Here is a 23,900-nt window from a genome sequence, read left to right as displayed (position 1 = left end):
GTATGTGAATTACACACACATCCTCCATTTCCCATTTTTCTTTTTGACCATCAACACGTTGTTTATCCATTTAGGATATTTCGACTCCTAGATAGAGCCATTTTATAATAGCTTTTTTACCTGTTAGTAGACAATATCATTGATGGTGGGGTTGAACTTTCGTCTAACCTACCTTACAAGAGGATAGAATGGGTCAACATTCAATTTGTGTGTGGCGATCTCCTTGGGGATACCGACATATTTTCCTGAAGGCAAACAAATCTACGTTGGTTATTAAAAATTGGCTAATTTACTTGGTTCTCGAAGTTGCAGCCGGTGTACGCCTTTTTGCTGGGGTTGTTGGAATCTAGTTGAACTGGGTCAAGGTCCTCTATAGTTGAGTCCGCGGTTTCGACCGTATCGGGGTCCATGATGACATCCCTGGTATCTTCTTATGTCGACCTTGACCCTGTTGATTGCTATGCTTCTTTTTCCTTATCTTTATTTTGTTGGGTTGTCATGCTATCCATGGCGATGCAGTAGCATTCTCGGGATGTGCGTTGTTCTCCGTGTATGCTGAATATTCCCCAAAGTGTTGGGAACTTGATCACTTGGTATAAGCTGGAGAGGACGGCTCTCATGAGATGTATCCATGGGCGTCCTACTATGGCATTGTATATGGCGGCTTGGTCCATTATGTGGAATGTTGTCTTCAGAGTGATGCCGCCGGTGAGGACGGGGAGTGTAATTTCTACCGATGTTCGTTCAATTGCATTATTAAAACCAGTTAGTGTGATGCAGCGTGGCACTATCTTGTCATTGAGTCTCATCTGGTCAAGAACTCGGGGATGGATAATGCATGCTCCATTTCCATCGTCTACCATGATAAGTTTGACATCAATATCTAAAATTCATGAAGTAATGACAAGTGCATCGTTTTGAGGGAAAGTCAAACCGTCGGCATCTGACTAGTCGAAGATGATACTTTCTTTGAGTTCGTTATACCGTTCGTGGGTTATCGATCTTTTGAGCTTATGAGTGGAAGTGAACTTGACACCTTTGATGGAGGCATCGTGGCTGCCGCCAATAATTATAATGATGGTGCGAGCTGGTGAGGGCGGCATTGGTGGGCCTTGACGCTCTCGACCCCTGGCGAAGGTGCTCCTTCCCTTGTCGCTTAGCAACTCTTTGAGGTGCCCTTGCAGTAACATGTTTGATACCTCTTGACTTAAGGTGATGCAATATTCTATTTTGCGTCCGCGTTTTTGGTGGAACTCGCAGAGGGTGTCAGATTTATTGGTACTTGGATCAGTGCTAATCTTTGGCGGTCACTTCACATTTGTTCTGAGTTTCTCTAGGTCGTAGTCTATTTCTGTAGGTGAAACACAAAAATTGTGATCAGATAACAAAGGGGAATATCTCTCTCGTTCTTGTGAGTCCCCATCCTCGTCTTATATTGGCCAACATCATTACAGAAGGTATGAGATACGGGGGCCTTGACATAAGGATGATGTCATTCCCTATTTGGCCTTGAGACTGGGTGATCCCTCCTCATATTATCTCTTCGTTCTTTCTTAGGCTTGACTTGTACTAAGTTGAGTCTTCGAGTTGGTTCGTAAAGGCCGTTATCATTTGCCCTGACTTCAGCACAATATGCATTATGGACTGCGAGATATATCTCGATAGGGCGACGATTCGACCAATCAACCTTTAGACCTGCTTCTTAGTAGTCATTTGTTCAAGTATCCCGTTAATAGCCTTGATTTGGTGTGGGTTGACTTCGATCCCTCATTGTGACAGTAAAAAACGCAAAAAACTTTCCGAGTCTACGCCAAATGCACATTTCATTGGGTTTAGTTTCATCTCGTACCATCTTAGTATGTCGAAAGCTTCCCTCAAGTGGTCGATATGTTCTTTTGACCTTACGAATTTGGCCATCATGTAGTTAATATTTACCTCCATGGTCTTGCCGAGTTGGTCTTTGAACATTCTTGTGAATAATATGTGATAGGTAGCTCATGCGTTCTTCGACTCGAACGACATGACCATATAACAATATGTTCCTCTACGGGTGATGAATGTGATTTTATCCTGGTCCTCTTCTTCCATGATTATCTGGTTATAGCTCGAATATACGTCGAGGAAACTCAGCAGCTCGTGCCCGACCGTTGTGCCAATGAGTTGGTCGATATATGGCAACAGGAATGAATCTTTTGTGCATGATTTGTTTAGGTATGTGAATTCCACACACATCCTCCATTTCCCATTTTTCTTTTTGACCATCACCACGTTGTTTATCCATTTAGGATATTTGACTCCTAGATAGAGCCATTTTCTAATAGCTTCTCTACCTCTAAGTAGACAATATCATTGATGGTGGGGTTGAACTTTTGTCTGACCTACTTTACAAGAGGATAGAATGGGTCAACATTCAATTTGTGTATGGCGATCTCCTTGGGGATACCGACATATTTTCCTGAAGGCAAACAAATCTACGTTGGTTATTAAAAATTGGCTAATTTACTTGATTCTCGAAGTTTGCAGCCGGTGTACGCCTTTTTGCTGGGGTTGCTGGAATCTAGTCGAACTGGGTCGAGGTCCTCTATAGTTGAGTCTGCGGTTTCGACCGTATCGGGGTCCATGATGACATCCCTGGTATCTTCTTGTGTCGACCTTGACCCTGTTGATTGCTATGCTTCTATTTCCTTATCTTTATTTTGTTGGGTTGTCATGCTATCCATGGAGATGTAGTAGCATTCTCGTGATGTGCGTTGTTCTCCTTGTATGCTGAATATTCCCCAAAGTGTTGGGAACTTGATCACTTGGTATAAGCTGGAGGGGACGGCTCTCATGAGATGTATCCATGGGCGTCCTACTATGCCATTGTATACGGCGGCTTGGTCCATGATGTGGAATGTTGTCTTCAGCGTTATGCCGCCGGTGAGGACGGGGAGTGTAATTTCTTCCGATGTTTGTTCAATTGTATTATTAAAACCAGTTAGTGTGATACAACGTGGCACTATCTTGTCCTTGAGTCTCATCTGGTCAAGAACTCGGGGATGGATAATGCATGCTCCATTTCCATCGTCTACCATGATAAGTTTGACATCAATATCTAAAATTCATGAAGTAATGACAAGAGCAGCGTTATGTGGGAAAGTCAAACTGTCGGCATCTGACTAGTCGAAGATGATACTTTCTTTTAGTTCGTCATACCGTTCATGGGTTATCGATCTTTTTAGCTTATGAGTGGAAGTGAACTTGACAACTTTGATGGAGGCATCGTCGCTGCCGCCAATAATTATAATGATGGTGCGAGCTGGTGAGGGCGGCATTGGTGGGCCTTGACGCTCTCGACCCCTGGCGAAGGTGCTCCTTCCCTTGTCGCTTAGCAGCTCTTTGAGGTGCCCTTGCTACAACATGTTTGCTACCTCTTGCCTTAAGGTGATGCAATCTTCTGTTTTGTGTCCGCGTTCTTGGTGGAACTCGCAGATGGTGTCAGATTTGTTGGTACTTGGATCAATCCTAATCTTTGGCGGTCACTTCACATTTGTTCTGAGTTTCTCCAGGTCGTAGTCTATTTCTGCAGGCGAAAGACAAAAATTGTGATCAGATAACAAAGGGGAATATCTCTCTCGTTCTTGTGAGTCCCCATCCTCGTCTTATATGGGCCAACATCATAGCAGAAGGGATGAGATACGGGGGCCTTGACATAAGGCTGATGTCATTCCCTGTTTGGCCTTGAGACTGGGTGTTCCCTCCTAATATTATCTCTTCGTTCTTTCTTAGGCTCGACTTGTACTAAGTTGAGTCTTCGAGTTGGTCCGTTAAGGCCGTCATCATCTGCCCTGACTTCAGCACAATATGCATTATGGATTTCGTCCCAAGTAGTTGGAGGGTACTTCATCAACCGGCTTAGTAGCTTTATGGTTGCTCTTGAACCCTCTCTGCTCAACCCATTCTGAAAGTCTGCGGCTTCCATCCCTTCGGACACATTTGGTAAGGTCATCCTTATGTTGTTGAATCGGGCGAGGAAGTCCCATAGTCCCTCTCCTGGGATTGCTTGATGGCGAAGATTTCGTTTACTCTTGTTTCGGCTTTCTTGGCCCCAACATGTGCCGTTGTTGATGCCCAATTTTTTTGCTCATATTTCTAAAAAATATATATATACCTTCAAACTAGAATATTTGCATCATCATCTAGTTTATGAACCTATACAAGCATTTGTCATTATTTTTAAGGGCTTTAAATTAATTTCCTTTTGCATTTTATTATATAAATATCCAATAATTATCCTTCAAATTATTTTTATGATGATTTAATTATTCAAACTTATCAATTACACCAACGTGTATGTTTTTAAATATCTTACTGTATTTTTTATAATTTCATTTGCAATTTTAGGCTAATTGCACATTTTTGCAATAATAGCCTATGATCGTGTATAATTATATTTTTTACGCAGAAAATATCTTTTTATAATATTAAGTCATTATTTTTAATCATTTTAGTGCATAAATAATATTTTTTATTATTTCTTAAATATTTTTATAAATTATTTTATTAAATTTTATGTATTTAAATAATAGCCCATTTTTTTAAAACCAAATTCGGACCTAATACACCAGCCCAATACCCCATACACCAGCCCAATAACCCCAGTCCAAACCCGTCTAAATAAATCCGACCTACCACCTTTTAAATCATGGCCGTTGATCTTTGAGATCAACGACCCATATCTATTCCCTCCTTTTAATTAACCTAAACCACCCCAAACCCTACCATTCCATCTCAGACGCCGCCTTTGAATCCTTTACCCTCTTCTATGAACCATAGCTGTTGTATCTCTCGACCTCTCCAAATCCGGCCCTAAGATGGAATTAATCGTTGATTCACTTACCTTATTGATCTCCTCTTACTACTGGTTGTTCGTCTGTGGTGTTACCTAGTTGCTTGCCTAAACATGGCAAGCAAATCTCAGCAAAATCGAACCAAAATCGGTTCAAATCCTTGACCTTTCTGCTTTCCCGTCTATATTCATCCTTTGTTCTATTATGGGTACGAATCTCTGTGTATTTTTGTTCATTCTTACTTACCCTAAAACTAGAGTTTTCAGATCTCTTTAGATCGAACCAAAATTGGTTCGATTCTTTGATTTTAAGTTTTATATGTCTATATTTTTCCTATGTTACTATTTTCGTATATATTCTGATAATATTTGCTTTCCCTAAAAATTTGGGTTTACCTATTTTTCCCTAAATCTGATTTTTATTAATTCTGCATGTTATTGCTTCCTTATTTATGTTTGATTTTACAGTGTTTCCTTGTGTCCTTGTTTAATTTCTACTACTATATAAACCCCTCCCTATTCCTCTTTAAGAAGTCTGGAATCCCTATAATCTCACTAAAAATTATAAGCTCTATTATGTTTTTCCTTCAATATCTCGTTCTATACTTTGGTTCTTGGCTGGCTGAAAGCCAAGGCCACCGAAATTCTAGGTTCTTGTTCTTTGTTGATATTCAGAATACTGTGGACTTCTGTTCTTTCTTGTTTTTTCACTTAACTGGTGAGTTATTGGACTTCGTAGTTTCATTCCAAAGTATCTGTGATTTGCATATGTTTTCACTCCTGTTGCATAATGTGTTTTTCTGGGTTATTTTTATGTGCAATTCTGTTTTTTCTGCTTCAATTTTTAGCTCTCCTTAACTTTTAATTTAATATTAATAGTTTAAAGCATGCCTAAACCTGATTTGAGTAAATTAGATTCCTTTCAAACTTATGTAGCCTTTTTGTTGCAACTTATTGATATTTAGGACCTTTGCATCTCTTTGTTGTTTAATTTTTCTATCAATCCTGCTACTTGAACACGCTTTACTTATATGATTGGTATCCCTTTTAGTAGACTAGTTGATTGTATTCAAAAGCATGAATGTATACATTAACTATATAGCATAAGTATGTTTCCTATCCTATTCTGAATTTCCTGTGATGATATCTTGCTTATATAGCATGTTTGATCCTGTTCCTTATTAGTATGCTTCTAGCATATCTTGACTTCGCAGTAGTTGCAATGATTTGTTCTCATCCTGTCTAAATTATGTTGCCAATTAATATGATTACTTCTTGTAACATTAGCACCTATACTTAGTATAATTTGAACCTTTTCTCTAATATGAGTCTGTGTATACCAATCCTGCAAACCTGTTCTGTTAATGTGTGACTACTTATGCACTAGGTGTTGAACTTGTTCTTCTGAATCTTTGCTAAGTGTGTTCTCAAAACCTAAAGCCTGTTCGAGTATCTGTTCTATGTGCTCAACTTGACTATGTTTGTATCCTTCAGTGTTGTCCCTCAACCTTAGGTTACTCTCTTTCACTTGTTACCTAGGCTCTTTTGGAGTTCTCATTCTTAGCCGGCTGAAAACCAAGGCTACCTAGGTTCTATCATTGTCCTCCCTAGTGTAAGCAATGCTCGGGGTCCAATTGAGACCTTTGTAAACTCTGACACACTAGGACTTTGTCCTTAGTCATTCACTGAATCTCCTCTATTATTCTCCCTAAATTGAGAACTGCTCGGGGTTCGTTTTTAGACCCTTGTGAACTCTGACACACTAGGGTCTAAGGTTTCTTGGCACTCTGTGCTAAATGCTCCCTACTACCCACTTTCTACCTATTCATTCAGCCAATAGGCTTGTGTACATGGCTGTTTTCTGAATCTTTGATGGCTACTTGGTTTTGGCTATTTTGTGACTATGACTTCTAGGCTGTGGTGAAACTTGTATGGATACGGAATTGAAGGCCTGGCTGGACTGGGTATACCTTGGGTCTATCTAAGGCCTACTATAGTTATTTTATATCTCTATAATATATTTCATTCATTGGGCCTGTAATAACAATTATGGTGTTAGTAAAATTAGGAAAATGGGTTTATGTTTTAATATTTTCATGAAATGGGTAGAAATCCTGCCTATAGGTATTTAATTTGATCGAACATGTTCTACTACTGTGTGTTAGATAACCTACCTATAGGTCTTTAATTCGTTTAACATATTCTGCTTCTACATGTTTATTAGATATCATCCCTATAGAATATAAAATGACCAATCTTTCAATTGCAGCATGTTCACTAGATGCCATGATTATATTAGTTTATGTTCTACCAATCTGAACTTTAGAAATTATGCCTATCGGGTTTTAATTGGTTAATGTGTTGTTGTTATAATTACTTACTTTGGAGACATGCCTATAGAAGATAAAACTAGTTTCAATAGCCAATTGTAGAAATCCTGCATATAGGATAATCCCACTCACTTTTAACTGCCAATATTAAATTTTCAAACATTGTTTCGTTGCTTCGCTATGCCATCATTAGAAAGCATGACCATAGGATCAAATTGAGTAATTCTAAGTGTTTCCAATGGTTATTACTGCCAACTATTATGTAAATCACTTAGGAATTATGTATATAGGTTTAATCACTTATAATCAGTAATTCCAATAATTACCATGCAATATTAGATTCCCTAAACTGTGCAGTTGTTTAGAAATCACGTCTATAATATTACACCTTGCATCTAAAACTGCCTGCACGAGGTCACATAGAAACCATGTCTATATGGTTTAATGGCTTTAATTTGGCTCAATTATATAATTGTCTAACGCTTAACATCTAATTTGCTTGCGTGCATTTGTTGTCTAAGCGTCAAGGCTAACTTGAGCCCTTAATTGCTTTTACATGAAGTCCAGCATGTTTTGTGTGTCACCTAGTTTTCTCATTTTGAGCAATCTAAGTTATGTCTAGAACCACTCGAAATAGAGGCCCAAATGCCTCCTGAACCATAGGCATGGGACAGGTAGTGCAAGCATAAGGCACGGTATAAAATCAACTAATGTGTTTTAGGTAACAACTTAAAGATAGTAATCGGGTAACAGGAATTGATAGTATGTGTCCGCGGAATAATACGAGTAACACCCCACTTTGAGGGAGTTACGAAGTATTATTTATGTTGCACGGGATGATTCTTTAGGCTAAAAATGTTAGGACCCCCCACCTTGTCTTTAAATAAATTATTTATGTTTATTCAAGGACTTTTGGTAATAACTTCACAAACTTCTTGCTTTCTTTGTCTTTGTTTGTCTGACTAATTCATATAATTCGAGTTTGGCCGGGACCCACAGTTGTGGACCTTGAAGAGCTCCTAACAGCTTCTCTTCGAGGTAACTTGAGCCCTTACCCGATCTTTAGGGACGAAAACTGGTTAAACCAGAGTTATTTGCAAATAGCTGCCCTAACACACTTTAAACTCATTAGGTGGCGACTCTCTCTTTTAACACCTTCCTTTAAAAGAGTTGTCATATGTGGAAACCCAATTTCATGAGAAAAAGGGGCGCGACATCATGGCGACTCTGCTGGGGTTATTTAAGGCTCTTACCATAGCAAACTTGATCTATATGAATTAGTCTTCTCTAATAAGCATGTCTTTTATTATTTTTTGTTGATACATGAATATCCTGCTCCCGTTTCCCTTTTGTTGCTACCTGTACACCATTTTCCCTGTTTTCCCTTTATTTGAATTCGCATGCAAATCTCTGCTCAATTTGGTCATAACATGCACCTTCCTTTAGATATTTTTTTAAGAATTGCTACATCATGTCTCTCCGCACCCTCACTCCCTTGTCTACTTTATTATAATTTCACATTGCGCGAACTAACTTTTTCTTTGTTTTTCTTTCTTTTTATGTCTTTACGTTTCATTCAATACAACATTTACTATTTTCATCATGCAAAATATTTGACAACGTGTTGTTATATACTTGCATAAAGTATGCTCCCCATCATATTTCACTCGTGCGTAATTAATATTATAGCGGCGCTTGATGAGTGTCCACGCCCTTCCTAATATCACCCTTTAAATTTGGAAAGACTTATTTGCGGTAAAACTAGTCGATCAGCGGTGCAGTCGACGGTTCCGTGCTTTCCCCCTGAAGTTGTCCACTTGAGGGTACTGGTCTAAACTCTTCTAGAAACCCACTCTAATATTAACTGTGCATGCATCATGTCCAAACCTAGTATGGGTTAGAACACAGTCTGAATAATAACTCGCTCTGTCAAGCCTTGTCCAAAGTCTGCCGGGATTTCCTTAATCCCAATGGACACAATCACGATCTTTGTATTATTTGGATAAAACATGCCAATATATTGATCATTGACGTGTAAATAACCAAATATGGAGAGGGAAAAGGACTAACACTATTTGTTTTGCAGAAATGAGGTACGAAGTCCCCAGGTTCGGCATGGTTCAAAATATCCCACCTTTGCTGCTAGATTGGTGGGAAAATCTCTCACCAAGTGACAAAAATCATGTGAAAAGAATCCTTGGAAATTTACCCTCCTTGTTCGACATTCAGCCAAACAATGCATTAATTGAGGCCGCCACCATGTTTTGGGATGAGAAGAGAGCCATGATCCATTTTGGCAACATATAAATGACTCCCCTTTTATAAGACGTAGGATACTTCACTGGGCTCCCATGGGATAGCCATGGTTTGTTGGTACCCGAAAACCTCACTTCTCGAGGTTTCTTGAAAATGATGGGTTTTAGGAAAAATGATTAGTTAGTCTATCTGAAAAGGTATTACATAGCACTCGATTTCCTTTATGAGCGTTATGGGCACAACATGTCATATCGCATTTATCATGATTAGTTTGCCATCACTTTTTTGGGTTGGACTCACCGCCGAGTTTTTGTATCCATTGGCTACTTTCTGGGGATGCTGATATTTACAATACAGGGAGAAAAGATCCACACTCGCCTAGCTATTGTCACTAAGATTTTAATGGAGGGGATTGAGGGGCAAACTTACACTATTGTCCCTATGATTTTGGCTGATATGTATCGGGATTTAGACTTTTGCAAAAAGGGATATAGACATTTCGAGGTTGCAATTTGTTGCTGCAAGTATGGTTGTTAGAACACCTTCAGAGGGGAGTACCGTCACGAACTTCTGCGACGACCATTGAATGACCACATAGCCTATCACCATCTGAAGAGAATGACTTTTATCCCAAACATGTTAGCGCAACCAGAAAATGCTGTGAGCTGAGTACATTTCTTTATCAATTTGGCCGATGACAAGGTACATTGGATGTTCGAGTGGTTCCCTAGCAGTGAATTCATCATCAGATCGAGAGATACTCTCCATTTAGTACTAATTGGACTAAGGGAAATCTATCATTATGTTCCTATCAGGGTTGTGAGGCAAGCTAGGAGAAAACATGTTATACCACGAGTTTCTAAAATGGTTCAGTACAAAGTAGACTTCCAGGGGAATGCCATTCCATTCAACTTCTAGGCACAACACATGTGGCATCAAAGATCATTGTGGAGAAAGATACCATCGAGCCAAATCGGTATCATGACGACCATGTGCACTTCAATCCATCATGATCAGGGATTAATCTAAAGGATAGGGTTGTAGATGACGCTGCTGAAGCACAAATCAAATAAAGGATGTTGCGCAAAAGGGTTTTCGAGTCTGAAGCCAGGCATTTGGAACAACATAAAGTAGACATGGAAGCAATCAACGAGTGGAAAGAAATCACTACTAAATCAACAGAGAGGCTGGAATATTTGGAGCAGGGGTTGATGGAGCTTGAGGGAAAGATGAGGAAAATGATATTGGACTATCAGAATGCAGAGGGAAACGAAGGAGGGCATCTAGCAAAGGCGTATCTACTGCTGGACATGCGCGACCTGGGAATCTGATCGATGCAGCAAAGAAGGCCAAGCATGGAGTAGGTCCCTCTGGTACCAAATAGACTAGGAATAATGTTTTTACTTTCTTTCTAAACTTGTTTTAGACTTTGGTTGTAATAAGGCAAATGCCATTAGTGACTTTTTATAATTATTATCGTTTTAGTACAGATTTGGTTCATTTATCAGATTAATGAAATGATGCAGTTATTGGCATTGATCTCCAAATCTATATGTCACTTAGGCCTACCTCGGGCACAATGAGGTCCCCCAAAGTAGGACGTGGATTTATAATTCTGCAATATGTGATTAAATACCACAAATATCTCTTTAGTACCCCTTACTGACTTGTTTACCTTTTTGTTTTTTTCTTTTCTTTGTTTGTTTATTCCTATCTCCTAAGTTTGGTTCGTGCATACTGGCATTGTTACCATATCATACCAGATCTAGAGGTCATCCACCTCCTCCTCATCCAAGTGATACTAAAAGTAAGGGAAAAGCCAGAATGGATGATATGAGCGGCATAAGGAAAGACAACGCTACGAATGCAGAGAATGTCGAGATTTCGGATGGTTGGAGTACTCCGGCACAAAATGACTTGGTTATACGGTTAGAACAGAAGATATTAGAGTTACAAGGGGAACTTGAGCAGGTCCAGAACTTGGAAAATCTTTCCCTTACCCTGAACATCCCTGACGTCAACCAATAAAATGCCCAAAACCTAGCACTTCCCAAGAACACACAGAACCAACAAATCCTCCTACACCTCATCAGTATGCCACACATCCTCAAAATCCTAATCCTCCGCCAATACTGACCCCTCCACAACATCATCACCATACGACCCATTATCCACAAACCAACACTTACCACACTTCTTAAAATGCACCACAACCTATCCCTGATCCCCAAAAGTCAACCAACGACCACCATTACGCTCAAATTCCTAGATTCCATCAAAGCAACCCCATATACATGGAAACCTTACCCCACACTCCACAAAAAACCCTATACATACCAGAATCCGTCGAGAAGGACCTGCTGATCATGAACATGGTGGAAGATGATCGGCTCCAACCCTACACCACTATGTAATGGCGAGGTGTGGTTGATGCAGCCTTTAACCGAAAGGTCAGGATGGAATCCACATAGAGTTGATATTGGTTAGGAGTTGAGTTTCTATCTAATCTAGCTATGTGTGTTGCCTTTAATTGCACTTCTAAACATGTTGGATTTGTTTCTATACTACTTTTTATGCTAATGAATACAGAAAATAATCTAAGTACAATATTTTTGAAAGGGTACTCTCAAGTGATAAAAAGCACTAGGGAAGTTACTTACACCTAGGCGAGTAGCTAATGGGATCTAAAATTTAGGACAATCTTGTAATATTTGGGATCGTGATATAACCATTACACATAATTACTCACTCTATACCTCTCGGTAGTTTGAGTGACTTTGCCCTAATTGGTTTCTCCAGCCCAATTGGTTGTTCAAACAATACAAGTAAAATTGGCTCAAGTCGGGTATTACTATCTCTAGGTTTAACCCTTTAATTGGGGCTATCAATCTTTTGAATGCACCCGAATTTCTTGTTAGCCTAATTTTTCTAGACTTAGTCCCTCTTTCTTAAGAAGAGTCTAAGTCATAAAGGCACGAATCAGTGTTTGCAACCACTAATTCTACAATTAAAGAATAAATCAAGTTAAATATCACTAACCCATAAACAATCAAGCCCTAAAATAAAAGACCCATTAAATACCCACACTAGTGTTGGGTCACAACCCTAGCTAATGGGTTTACCTACTCATAATAAAGGTAGAAATCAAAGATGAAGATTGTTTACCGTAAAAATGGTAACAACAATTAAATTTGTAAATGGGATTATAAAAATACGTGATCTATTCTCAAGCTAGTTTTTAGAGTAATTAATTCTAAGAACGTGAAGTATAATGATGAAAAGCGAGCTAAAACAAGACAGTACTCAAACCGAGGGGGTCTGTTGCCTGAATGCAAAGTCGGTCGACGGGGACCTCGGAGCCAAGATTCGAGCCGAGCTCGAGCTATCGAGGGCAGTCGGGAATGGGATAACAGGCGGAGATATGACCAAGCAAGGATCTATGTTACCAAAATTGAGCAATATAGCGAAGAACAAATAAGAGAATGATAAATGGTAAGGTGGCCTCGGACCAGTGAGAACGAATAACTTAGAAGAAAGGAGAAAGAGAGAGATATTATTGCATTTGTGGAGAAATAGAGCAACATCAGCCCTTTACAAGGTAGGGAGAGTCCCCTTTATATAGGAGGGGAGACTCGGCTATGAGTATGTGGAGATTAATTACAAAGTACGGTGATGGGATGACTTGACGTGATGCCTAAGCATAGGCTCTGGATAGGCCGGGCCTGTCAGACGTAGCCATGTGCATAAGGGGCTTCCCCATCTGTCCTGGCTTTCTTCTTCGTTTCCTCTAAGTCAGGATTTGATGAGCCCCGAGGCCAAGAACTCGGTCGTGGCCTCCTACCCTCGGGGTCCTGGGGCATGCTTCCAAAATGTCTTGATAGCGAGAAATCAAGTCTTCTGATTTTGTAGTGTATAGATAGTCTCTGTGTTTCCCATAACGAAGTGATAGGAAATGATTCTAACACTTGACTTCTCGAGCTTCTTTTGGCGACGCTATGTCGATGATGCAGCCTCTGGAACAAGCTTCGCGGTGATTGGGCATCCACGGGCTTGTGCTTTTCGACCTCATTCACCACACTTCCTGATTCTTGCTTCCCAAGGTGCAGGTATTGTCGTATGTTCGGTCTTCCATGGATGCATTAACTGCATCCGCCGGTCAGTCTTCCAAATCCTAGATGACCTTGTCGTAATCCCCTATAAATGAGGGTGCCTTGGCTTTGTTTTTCCTATCCGAGTGCCTTCGTTGGCTTGCTCGCCCATCTCTTCTCTACCATCTTCTTTCACTTTTGAATATCATGTTGGGGGCTCATGACCTTAAGGCCATTTGGAGGAGTTTTTTCGGACCGTGTTATGGCCTCCTGCCAAAGCTTCCCTTCGTTGATCATAAGCATATTGTCCCGCTATTGCTGTGGTCGTCAATATGCTGGCCCTTGCTGCTGCTGTTGGCCCGAGATGACGATGGATGGAGAGTCAGTTTCCCCCTTATGTAGACGGCTATTCGGATTATGCAACAGTGCTCACTCTCCTACCCAGACCTGGTGTGGCACTTCATCCCTAAGGTTTTTTCTTTCCTAAGGGATAAAGTGGCGCTACCAGCCATTGAGGTTGGGGCCCGCCGAATCTTCAACTTTTGGCTTTGGCGGGCCATGTCTCTTTTCTCTGCCTCCTCTACATCCCCTCCTTTTCCTCTTCTTCATCTTCTACGACGGGGATCCCTCGGGGGATTGAGCTGGGAACCTATGGGAGGTGGAGGTCAAAGGAGTCACCCTCGAGGACACGTGCTCAAGGGTGCGGCGTCCGAGGATGCTGATACTGGAGATGGACTCTCGAGGGCGGACTGGGCGTCCGGGTTTCATCACATGTACATCCTTATGTTCCTCCGCTTTAGGTGTAGACTCTTATAGGCCTTTGTAATTGTATGTAAAAACCCCTTGAGGGCTACTTGCACACAAATATTTATGAATAAGAATATACTTTGCTGACTTCTACTTTCCTTACTTTGCTTTGTTTCTGTATGCTCTCATGCCCTTCGAGGCTCTTTGAATGCCTTCTTTTATTTGCTGACTACTGATATCCGTCTTGAGCGCGAGCGTTCATTCTGATCTCCTACTGATCGACATGGCTCTTCTCCGAACCCATCGTCGTACTTTGGCCCAATCTTGGATTGATCTGATAGGTTTGGGATATCGAGGCCCTCCAAGTTGTTTGGAGATCATGCATCGAATTCTGAGGCCTTCGGGAACGTTATCCTGGATGAAGGTCATCTTCGGGTACCCGGGGGTCCCTATTGATCTTGATGTAGATAACCCTTTTAGAATGTATAGGATTGACTTTTGCTGAGGAGTTTTCTTGTATTTGGGCGCTTCCTTGGACTTTCGTGGAGCTTTCACGGTCAGAGCTTCCTATGTTTATTCCTCTTTTTAGAAAGAGGGGGATCGTGAGACCAGGTGCTTGCCTTGTGTCAAGTGTCAGCTTTTAAAGCTTCTCGAGGTCCAACTTCTTTGGGCCGGGGGTTCTTGACATAGAGTACTATCTTAAGCTCGTAGATAATATGAATGGCCCCTCAAGTCTTGACTTCTCGTTGAAGGATGCTTTCTGGATTGGGCATTTACCCATCAATCTGTATCGAGGTTGTTGGCTTCTCGGGGCTTGCCTCGGGTAGGCTAATCGTCGCTGCTTCTCGTATATATGTGGGGCGACTTCGGCTCCTTCGCAAGATTTTGCTATTTTTAGATAGCCGCCTCTCTGCTTTGGCATGGGGCACTTTATCTCTTCAGGGCGCAAAAAGTGTTGGTGCGCACCATTGCCTTGACCTGTTAGTTTAACCATAGTCATGGAAACCACTTCGAGGGCGATCCGGTAGGGGATAGGGGTGCTTCTCCTGGTGCTTAGGTACTGAGGGATTTTGCTCTGGAGACAACGTCCTTGATAAGAGAGGAACACCTGGAGATGGCGAGGAGATATTGCGGGTGGAGCGAGGGGATAACACTACATGCGCTTTCCCCAGACGAGGACATTGCAGACTCTATTGATGGGTTCTTGAGCGTATACCTATATCATTTTGCATTTGGCCCCCTTGATAAGGTTGTGATTGATTTTTTCTTGAAGTATCGGGTTACTCTGGCGTAGATTCACCCGTCATTTTGGCGAACCGTGTTGATGATGAGGCTCTTCGCAGAGAAGGCCGAGCTTGAGTTCATGCTTGATTATCTTGTCAGGCTATATCGGACTTTTCATCATCGAGGCTTGCTAACTATTAGGTGTCTTTTGTCCACTCCCTTTGTTGTTGATGACGAGGAAGGCGGGGATCGAGAGTGGGCGAGCTAGTCTATCCGGGTCCGGAGAACCGATGTTATCCCTGTGGAGTTTTTTTCCATTTCCTGAAGGGTGGAATCATGCACGTGAGTGAGGCGTTTGGCACTTTTTTAGATTCTACATATAGCAAAAATCAGCTGAGCAATAATGTTGTCTCCTTTGTTGCAAAAACTTCGTGGACGCTGGGTGAAGTCCTTAATCTACCCAGCTGGGTCCGGAGGCTGGTAACCCAATTGCCCTGTGTCGAGCGCAAGTGGCAAGCTGTGCTTCGTACTAGATGGGGAGCGCTATACCAAGGTATGTGCGTATGCTGCCTTTGCCTTGCCTTCGTACACCCGAGGTAACAATTTCCCCTTCCATTTGTACTGGATTCACTGTTTGCAGATATCGGGCGGTTCCTTAGGATGAGGCAATATTTTTACAAAGGGGAGAAGGAGTCGTTGGCCTCCGGGCCGAGGGATGATGGTAATAAGACAGATCAGCACCCGAGGTGTGATGGAGCCTTCAGTGGCGCTAATCGGGCTCATATTTCCGAGGAAAGGGCGTCGCCCGAGTCTGCTACTCCCGGAGTGCCTGATTCCTAGTCGGCGGTTCCTTTGAGTGAATATACCATGTCCGAGGTTGGTTCTTCCAGGGCCGTAGGGGCAGGATCAACATGAGTGTTTCGACTTCAAGAATGTCCATCGGATTCACTTCGTGGTGAGTTTATGTATGGTTTCCCTGTATCCTGTGTCCTCCTCCCTCTATTGAACCTTCCTTGTGCCGGCCTGTGATAGGCTTAAGTTTGGGTTGCTCCGTCAAGGGGCCTAGCTTCAGAAAATTCTGGATGAGGGTTAATCCCTTAGGCTCCCTAGCAAGAAGAAGGAAGTTGAGTTGCAGCATTGGCGAAATGAGGCGTACCGGAGCTCAAACTTTGAGAGCTATTTGATGGAGCAAGTAACTTCTTGTAATACGTGCTTCGCTCATTTCCAACCACGTCAGAGTTGCTTGAGAGGAGCTAAGGGCTCAAGTGCGGGCTCGAGCTTTAGAGGAGATGAGTGCCTTTGCTAAGGTCCCTACCTTCGAGGTCCAACTAAGCTTGACTCATGACAACGCCAAAGTTCAAGCGGATATTATTGGGAACTTGAATCTGGTCTCTCGAAGGTCAGAGCCGAGGTAATTGATGTCTTGGCAGAAGTGGCATTAAGTTGAATCAAGGCTGATCGTGAGATGGCAATTCGTATAAAGGATGTTACTGATGACCAAACTGAGCTGAAGCGAGCTCTCGGCTGAGAGAAGAGGATCGAGAAATATGTTCATTGTAGATCTTAGAAAGAGGTACTCGAGGAGGTCGGTGCAAGGGGCTTCGTTCTCATAGAGGAATTGGCTCGAGCAAGGGCGGACGATCGAGACACTCGGTCACTTTTTGTTGACGTTGCGGAGGGCAAATTCGACAAGTTGTAGCCCTTTAGCGTAGAGTGTAGATTTTGCCGTTATATTGCTTTATTTTTGATATATGAGAATATGCCTGTAGATGGAGAGTGCGCCTTTTTCGCATGTAATATATAAGAAGGAATTTGAAGCTTTATCTCTTCTGTACCTTTTTCTTTGTTATTTCTTTCGACCAGACAGGCTGGTTTTAATGTTTGGTGGGATCCTCTTAGATCCGAAACTAATTAGACAGATCCGGGGGCTTTTAAATGTGATTATTGACATGAGTAGGTGCTGGGGCCTCCGTGCTTGGCCTGGCTGTTTAGGCTTAGTCTTCGAGTTGGACTTCGGCTCTAGCCTTCTTACCCTTGAATCTTTTGTGCCCGTGTGGGTAGGTAGTATTTGTTTTTTTCTCCTTCCCTTGGACATTTATCGTTCCAACTGTTTTGGATCTAGTCTCCGAGTCGCATTATGACACGAGCTTCAATTGACCCTCAATCTCCTTCTTGCCTGCATGGGCGGATGATGATGGCCCTGTGTGCTTTGGGTCGAAGTGACCTTACGGGCATGTGGCTTGGGGGTTTACTCGGTCGACGACAGTGGCACTTATGTTGTGCCCTTAGGTATATTACAGTTTGCGGGTCCAGTATCCAAGTCACATTGTGATTCGAGCTGTAATCAACCCTTAAATTTCCTTAAGCTTTTGGACGGAGACTGTAGTGTTTGTGCCGTGCCCTTAGGCCTATTGCAGTTTTCAGGTCCAGTTTCCAAGTCGTGTTGCAATTCGAGCTGTAATCGACCCTTGAGTTTCCTTGAGCTTCTGGACGGTGACCGTGGCACTTATGCTGTGTCCTTAGGCATATTGCAATTTTCGAGTCCAGTCTCCGAGTCGCGTTGCAATTCGAGCTGTAATCGACCCTTGAATTTCCTTGAGCTTATGTACGGCAATTGTGGCACTTATGTCGTGCCCTTAGGAATATTGCAATTTTTGGGTCTAGTCTCCGAGTCACGTTGCGATTCGAGCTGTAATCGACCCTTAACTTTCACCGATTCCCTAGCCAGCGATAGTGGTATTTATGTTGTTGGTCATTGAGATCTTTTAGTATGTGGCCCGGAGGCTTGCATAGTTAACTATTTGGATCCGGCCTCCGAATTGGGTTATGATTCGAGCTCATTTTAATCCTCAAGTTGTCATTTTTCAAGTTGGCGACAATGGCTCTTACGCTGTTTGGTCATATAGACCTTTCAATATGAGGCCCGAAGGCTTTCTTAGCTGGTGGCAATGGCTCTTATGCTATTTTTGTCCGTGGGCTTTTTTGTAGGCATTGTTACCACTCATTAAGGTCTTTTAGATTATTTTTGCCTGACCCGTCATCGGTTATAGAAGAACCTCAATTTCAAGTCATTGTCGGCGATATTTTGAGCACCTCGTAAGGTTCATAGCTCGTAAGTCGAGTAGATCGACACCTTGCGATTTGGAGCTGACGTGGTCGAAGCTCGTTTTTTGCCTGTTGAGGGAAGCCTGTGTTAACCGGTTCTTTCAAAAGTATATTCGAAGTAGTGGCCTGCGATTTTTAGCGACATATGGGCATCCCCGAGTCGTGTTATTTTGGTTGTATCAGCCGTTTTGACCATAGTCAAATACGTTTGGCCATAGCCATTTTTTTTATCCCAAGCGTTAGTTTAGGCTCTACATCGAGGGTATGCCCTTTAGGGATTCTTACAAATGCAATGTATAGCCTAAACTTTGGGATATTCATGGTTGTTGAGGTCTTACAGTTTGTCATGCCTATTGAGGTCTTACAGTTTGTCATTCCTGTTGAGGTCTTACAGTTTGTCATGCCTATTGAGGTCTTACAGTTTATCATGCTTGTTGAGGTCTTACAGTTTGCGTAATGTAGAATAGATCTGCTTACGACGAGGCTACCCGCTAGGGGTCTTACAGTTTCAGGTTTTCTAGCGTATGGCGAATAACGATAGTCTCCGAGTCATCGAGTTTGTTTAAGCTTGAAGACCGCTTCTCGTGAGCTCGGAGTTGCCTTATAGGGGCTTGATGAGCCCGGAGTTCCGACCCTGGGGTCGCGCGGTGCAGAATTACCGACGCTAAGTCTCCGAGTACCTTATGACGCATTTGATGGAGAAGCATTTGCTGCGAGTATGTTGAAATCGCCTTTTCCGAAATACGAAATGCCGAAAAGGTATTCTTTATTGCTCGGCGTACATATATGTTGTACATACATGTTGTTCCATTGTTGTGAGCTCGGCCCGCATGGACGCGGCTCCTACGACCATCTGATCTGTTTACATGATTCCGTTTTGAAACTTAGCCTGCCATTTATTTGCCTTTCCGAGGGGACAATGTCCTTAAGACGAGGTCATCGCACGTCGTCTGACTGTAGAAGAAAAGGAGTACGATCTCGTAGGTTCCTTTTCTAGGGGTATGCTTCTTTGGTAATAATCTTGCTGGCGGGGCCTTCTTTAAGTTGGAAGCCCAATTGAGGGAAGAGAGCCCGGCAGGTCCCGCAAAGGCCTCGGATCTCCGAGAGGAGTTTGGAACTTCTGAATGCCTCGACTGACTGTATGCATATAGGTTAGCAAAAGAAAAGAAACAACAAGTGAGCGGAGTAGTTCTTCCCTGCTGCGGGGTGTGTAGGCAACATTTCGAGGTCTGGTATGTTTCCACCATTTCGAGGTGCGAGCCCTAATACAACCTTCTGTTGCATTCAACCAGGCTTGGCCGAAGATGTGGTTATGCTTACCCTTTGATCCTTTCGAGGGCTGAGGCATTGATGACGATGATGGGTCACTTGGTGAGGGATTTCCTCTCATTGCGTGTAGCCCCTTGTCGAATGCTTTAGTCCCACCTCCGTCGGGGAGTTTCATCCCTTTGGCGGAGTGGGGTTGAAGTTGCCTCCGGGCGGTGTGCCCGTTGTTATTTGAATGAAACGTCCATGTTTCGTGGGCTCGGTGTTCCAGTCCGAGCTCAGGTGGCTGCATAGAGGGAGCGGCCTTCCTGATTGTTATGGCGACCGACGTCTAGAATCAATCAAAAGATTCACGGTGTGGGAATTATTTGGTTCGTTAGTCCGAACCGCCCCATTGGCTTTGGCCTGACATTGTTGGTATAATTGATTGAACCACCTGTACTCATGAACACATGTTTTATTTGAAATAGGTCAAATGAGGGAGGGGGGTTACCAACGTGTTAATACGAGGTCGAGGCGAAGTCTCGGCGTCCCTTTCCTTGGATTCAAGGGTGTCCTTTGGGTATACTCCCTGGACTCGTCTTTTCCCGGCGATGAGCACTTTCACTATGCATTCTATGGATCTTTGAAGGGTGTCGCCGCCCCTTTATTGTCGTGGAAATACGTCGTGGCTTGTCAGTTTCGTTTTTCTCGATCTCCTTCCTCCCTTGGAGCTGAATTCGAGCCTGGCCGCTCGATGATACTTGGTGGCGACCTCTATTGAGTAGCATAGTTGTCATTCTTTTGAGCCAGTGTCCGTGCGCGCCCTGCAGTTCCTGCGTCGGGCCATAGTTCTCTTGAAGGGGTCTTGGTCGAATAGGTCTGAGCCACCTGGCATTCCCAGTTTCGCTTATGGTGATCACGATGTTCGGTATAGCAATGTTGAATCGTACTCGGCTGGGTGGGGTTTCCCTGCCAACTGTGCCTTGTTGAATCTGGTTCCATTGGAGGTTCCTCGAGGGTGCTGTCCTCGGGCTTTTTCCTCATTATTGCGAGGTAGGTTGCATCGAGTTGTTCTTTCCATTCGCAGTGCATGGGTGATACCTCTATCTGTTTGGCATCAGCTTCTTTGTCTGGAGTCTGCTTGGATATACCGAACCCGAGGAGGTTTCGGACGGTTTTCCACGGCCCCGACTCGGGGCTGGTGCCAAGCATGGACATCCAACCAGACCTTGGCTGGGTATCTGATCAGGATCCACTTGAAATGTCTTGGAGTCATTGGGCATGCTTTGTTTAGGCTTCGGGTGAAGACCTGTATTACCCGATCATCCGAAACCGGGAGCGATCTCATTCGTCCTATCAGGGAATGGGGTGCGGCTTCCCACGTCATTTCATTTCTTCTTCATTCAGCCTCAGGTGTATCGGGCCCTCTCGGTACTACTTTGATGGCACTAGCATGTGCTTCCGTAAAGGACTACACAGGTATGGTAAGCGAGTCTGTGAGGTCAGGTGCCAGGCAGTGGCGCTGCGTCATGGTTTCTTTCGATTGAGTTTCTTCGAACTTCCTCAACGTGACGGGCTTGAACTCATCATCTTAGAGGTCGCTGCCTCTGACTGAGCATGCGCATGTGGTGGTGCACCCGTAGGGATCCGAGGTCCTGTCTCACCTAGGGAGTTTCGGCGTTTCGGATTTCGATGAAGTGAGTCCCAGGACCGTTTCCTCGGGAGACGGTTGCTGTAAGAGCTTCCACGAACCTGATTCAATCCTTTCGAAGAGATTCCCGAGCATCCTTACTGCGGTGGAGTCAGTTACCGATCCGTCATTACTTTATCTCTCGGGTACTTGCTCGACGTAAGGACATGTTTCTGGCGCTACTGCGTTGCGTATCTCCGGGCGACTTTGCAGCCGAGTGATAGCCAACTGTCGTGCCTGCAACATTTCAAAAAGAACATGAAGACTAACTTTCTGTTCGACCCAGGCCGGGGTTTTTTGAGCTTCCTGTTGGTCAATACGTTGTATGCTATCATTGGTGCGCGAGGCTTCGTTGACTTGTTGCGCGCCTTGTGAGCCCGCATCCTCTTGAATCGATCCAAATGCATTATCGGGGTCCTGCGGTGTCGTGCCAACCTCTGGAGCAGCCATACTATTTTTGCTGTGATTTCCGGGGTAGTCGTTCTCAATTTTGCTTACCGAGCCGGACATTAACCTGAAATTAAACGATCTTGGGCAAGAAAAGTGTGAATGATAACATGCGTTTGTGGGACGAAACTAGCAAGAAAATAATCACTATTATAGTCCCACGGTGGGCGCCAAACTGTTTACCGTGAAAATGGTAACAATAATTAAATTTGTAATGTGATTGTAAAAATACATGATCTATTCCCGAACTAGTTGTTAGAGTTGTTGATGATAAGAACGTGAAGTATAATGATGAAAAGAGAGTTAAAACGAGATAGTAATCAAACCGAGGGGGCCTGTTGCCCGGAGGCAAAGACGGTCGACGGGGACCTCAGAGCCAAGGTTTAAGCCGAGCTCGAGCTATCGACGGTAGTTGAGAATAGGATAATAGGCACAAATATGAACAAGCAAGACTCTATGTTACCAATATGGTGCAATATAGCAAATAACAAATAAGAGAATGATAAATTCTAAGGTGGCCTCGGACCAGTGAGAACGAACAACATAGAAGAAAAGAGAGAGAGAGATATTATTGCACTTGTGGAGAAATGGAGCAACATCATCCCATTACAAGGTAGGGCGAGTCCCCTTTATATAGGAGGGGAGACTCGGCTACAAGTATGTGGAGATTAATTACAAAGTACGGTGATGGGATCGCTTGACCTGATGACTCAGCATAGGCTATGGATAGGCCGGGCCTATCAGTCGTAGCCATATGCATAAGGGGCTTACCTTTCTGTCTTGGCTTTGTTCTTCGTTTCCTCCGAGTTGGGATCCGATGAGCCCCGAGGCCGAGAACTCGGTCGCGGCCTCCCTCCCATGGAGTCCCGGGGCATGCTTCCGAAATGTCTTAACAGCGAGAAATCAAGTATTTTGATTTCGCTGCGTAGAAAGATGAAATATAAGCCATAAATATTGATCACAAGAATAAAATCTAAGATTAATAGCTTAAGTTACTTGAAAATTACTCAAAATAGCTAAGTACGGCGGTTCATGAGCTCATCCGTACAAAATATACCCTAAAAATCTGAAAAAGATCTATTTATACACAGCTGAAATTACTGGACAGAAATGCCCGTACGGAGGTTCTGCTTACAGCGGAATAATGAGCGCCTCAGTGTTTGGACTTCCGTGGCCATGCAAAAGCAAGCGCGAATCGCGTTTCTTCTCTTTTGAGCTTGATCTGGACTTGATTCCGCTGGAAGCAGAAACGCAATCGCCTCAGCGTTGTCTTCACCCGCAGCCGCGAAATATGTTCGCGGACCACGCTCTTCATTTGAGCTCAAATCTCCAGTCCTTTTGTTCTCTATTTAGCACTCAATGGAAATTGGACCACGACCGCGTCAAGTAATTCCGCTGCCGCACTATTTCACCGCAGTCAGCGGTGTCTGTTGTGCCAAAATTGCCTTCTCTGAACCTCACTTCCACTGAGAGCATAATTATGGTCGTTTCAGCGGTTGACCTTCCGCATCCGCACTATTTTATCACTGTCAACGCTTTTATCTCAGCTTTGAACTTGTGCAGGTTTAACTCCTTTATGAGTTGGTTATGACTATCTTGCTTCATTTTGACCAAACCCTACAAACAAGCACAATAAGTTAGTTTTCGGGAATACTTTTACGCATTTTTAATCCAAAACCTAAGTAGAGGAGAGCATAAGATAGGCTAGAATCCGTAGTTATCAACTCCCCCAAACTTAAGCTTTTGCTTGTTCTCAAGCAAACATAGTAATTCCCACCTCCACAAAGTAATAGAAAGAAGAATTTCAGCTATTCTAAGGTGATTTATTCATGCATCAATTGGGACTAATAATCACCCTCAACACAAATGTATTATCAACAAGACACAACCATTTTAGTACCATAGCTCTAGTGCGACACAAGAGCATCAAGAGTTGA

General features: G+C 43.1%; 2 protein-coding genes across 2 annotated transcripts; both read right to left on the bottom strand.

Annotated features, from left to right (window-relative positions):
- Positions 1-458: 458 nt before the first annotated feature.
- On the bottom strand, positions 459-863 carry LOC107796559 (uncharacterized). The gene has a single exon (XM_016619353.2). The coding sequence runs from the start codon at positions 861-863 to the stop codon at positions 459-461; it is 405 nt and encodes a 134-aa protein (XP_016474839.2).
- A 1,806-nt stretch (positions 864-2,669) lies between these two features.
- On the bottom strand, positions 2,670-20,022 carry LOC142176661 (uncharacterized). The gene is made up of 2 exons (XM_075244771.1): positions 19,899-20,022; positions 2,670-3,094 (listed from the first exon to the last, which is right to left on the bottom strand). The coding sequence occupies exons 1-2, from the start codon at positions 20,020-20,022 to the stop codon at positions 2,670-2,672; spliced, it is 549 nt and encodes a 182-aa protein (XP_075100872.1).
- Positions 20,023-23,900: the final 3,878 nt, after the last annotated feature.

The sequence above is a fragment of the Nicotiana tabacum genome, chromosome 3 (assembly GCF_000715075.1).
Source record: "Nicotiana tabacum cultivar K326 chromosome 3, ASM71507v2, whole genome shotgun sequence".
Classification (NCBI taxonomy): Eukaryota; Viridiplantae; Streptophyta; class Magnoliopsida; order Solanales; family Solanaceae; genus Nicotiana; species Nicotiana tabacum.
This window is presented reverse-complemented; position numbering and strand designations above follow the sequence as displayed.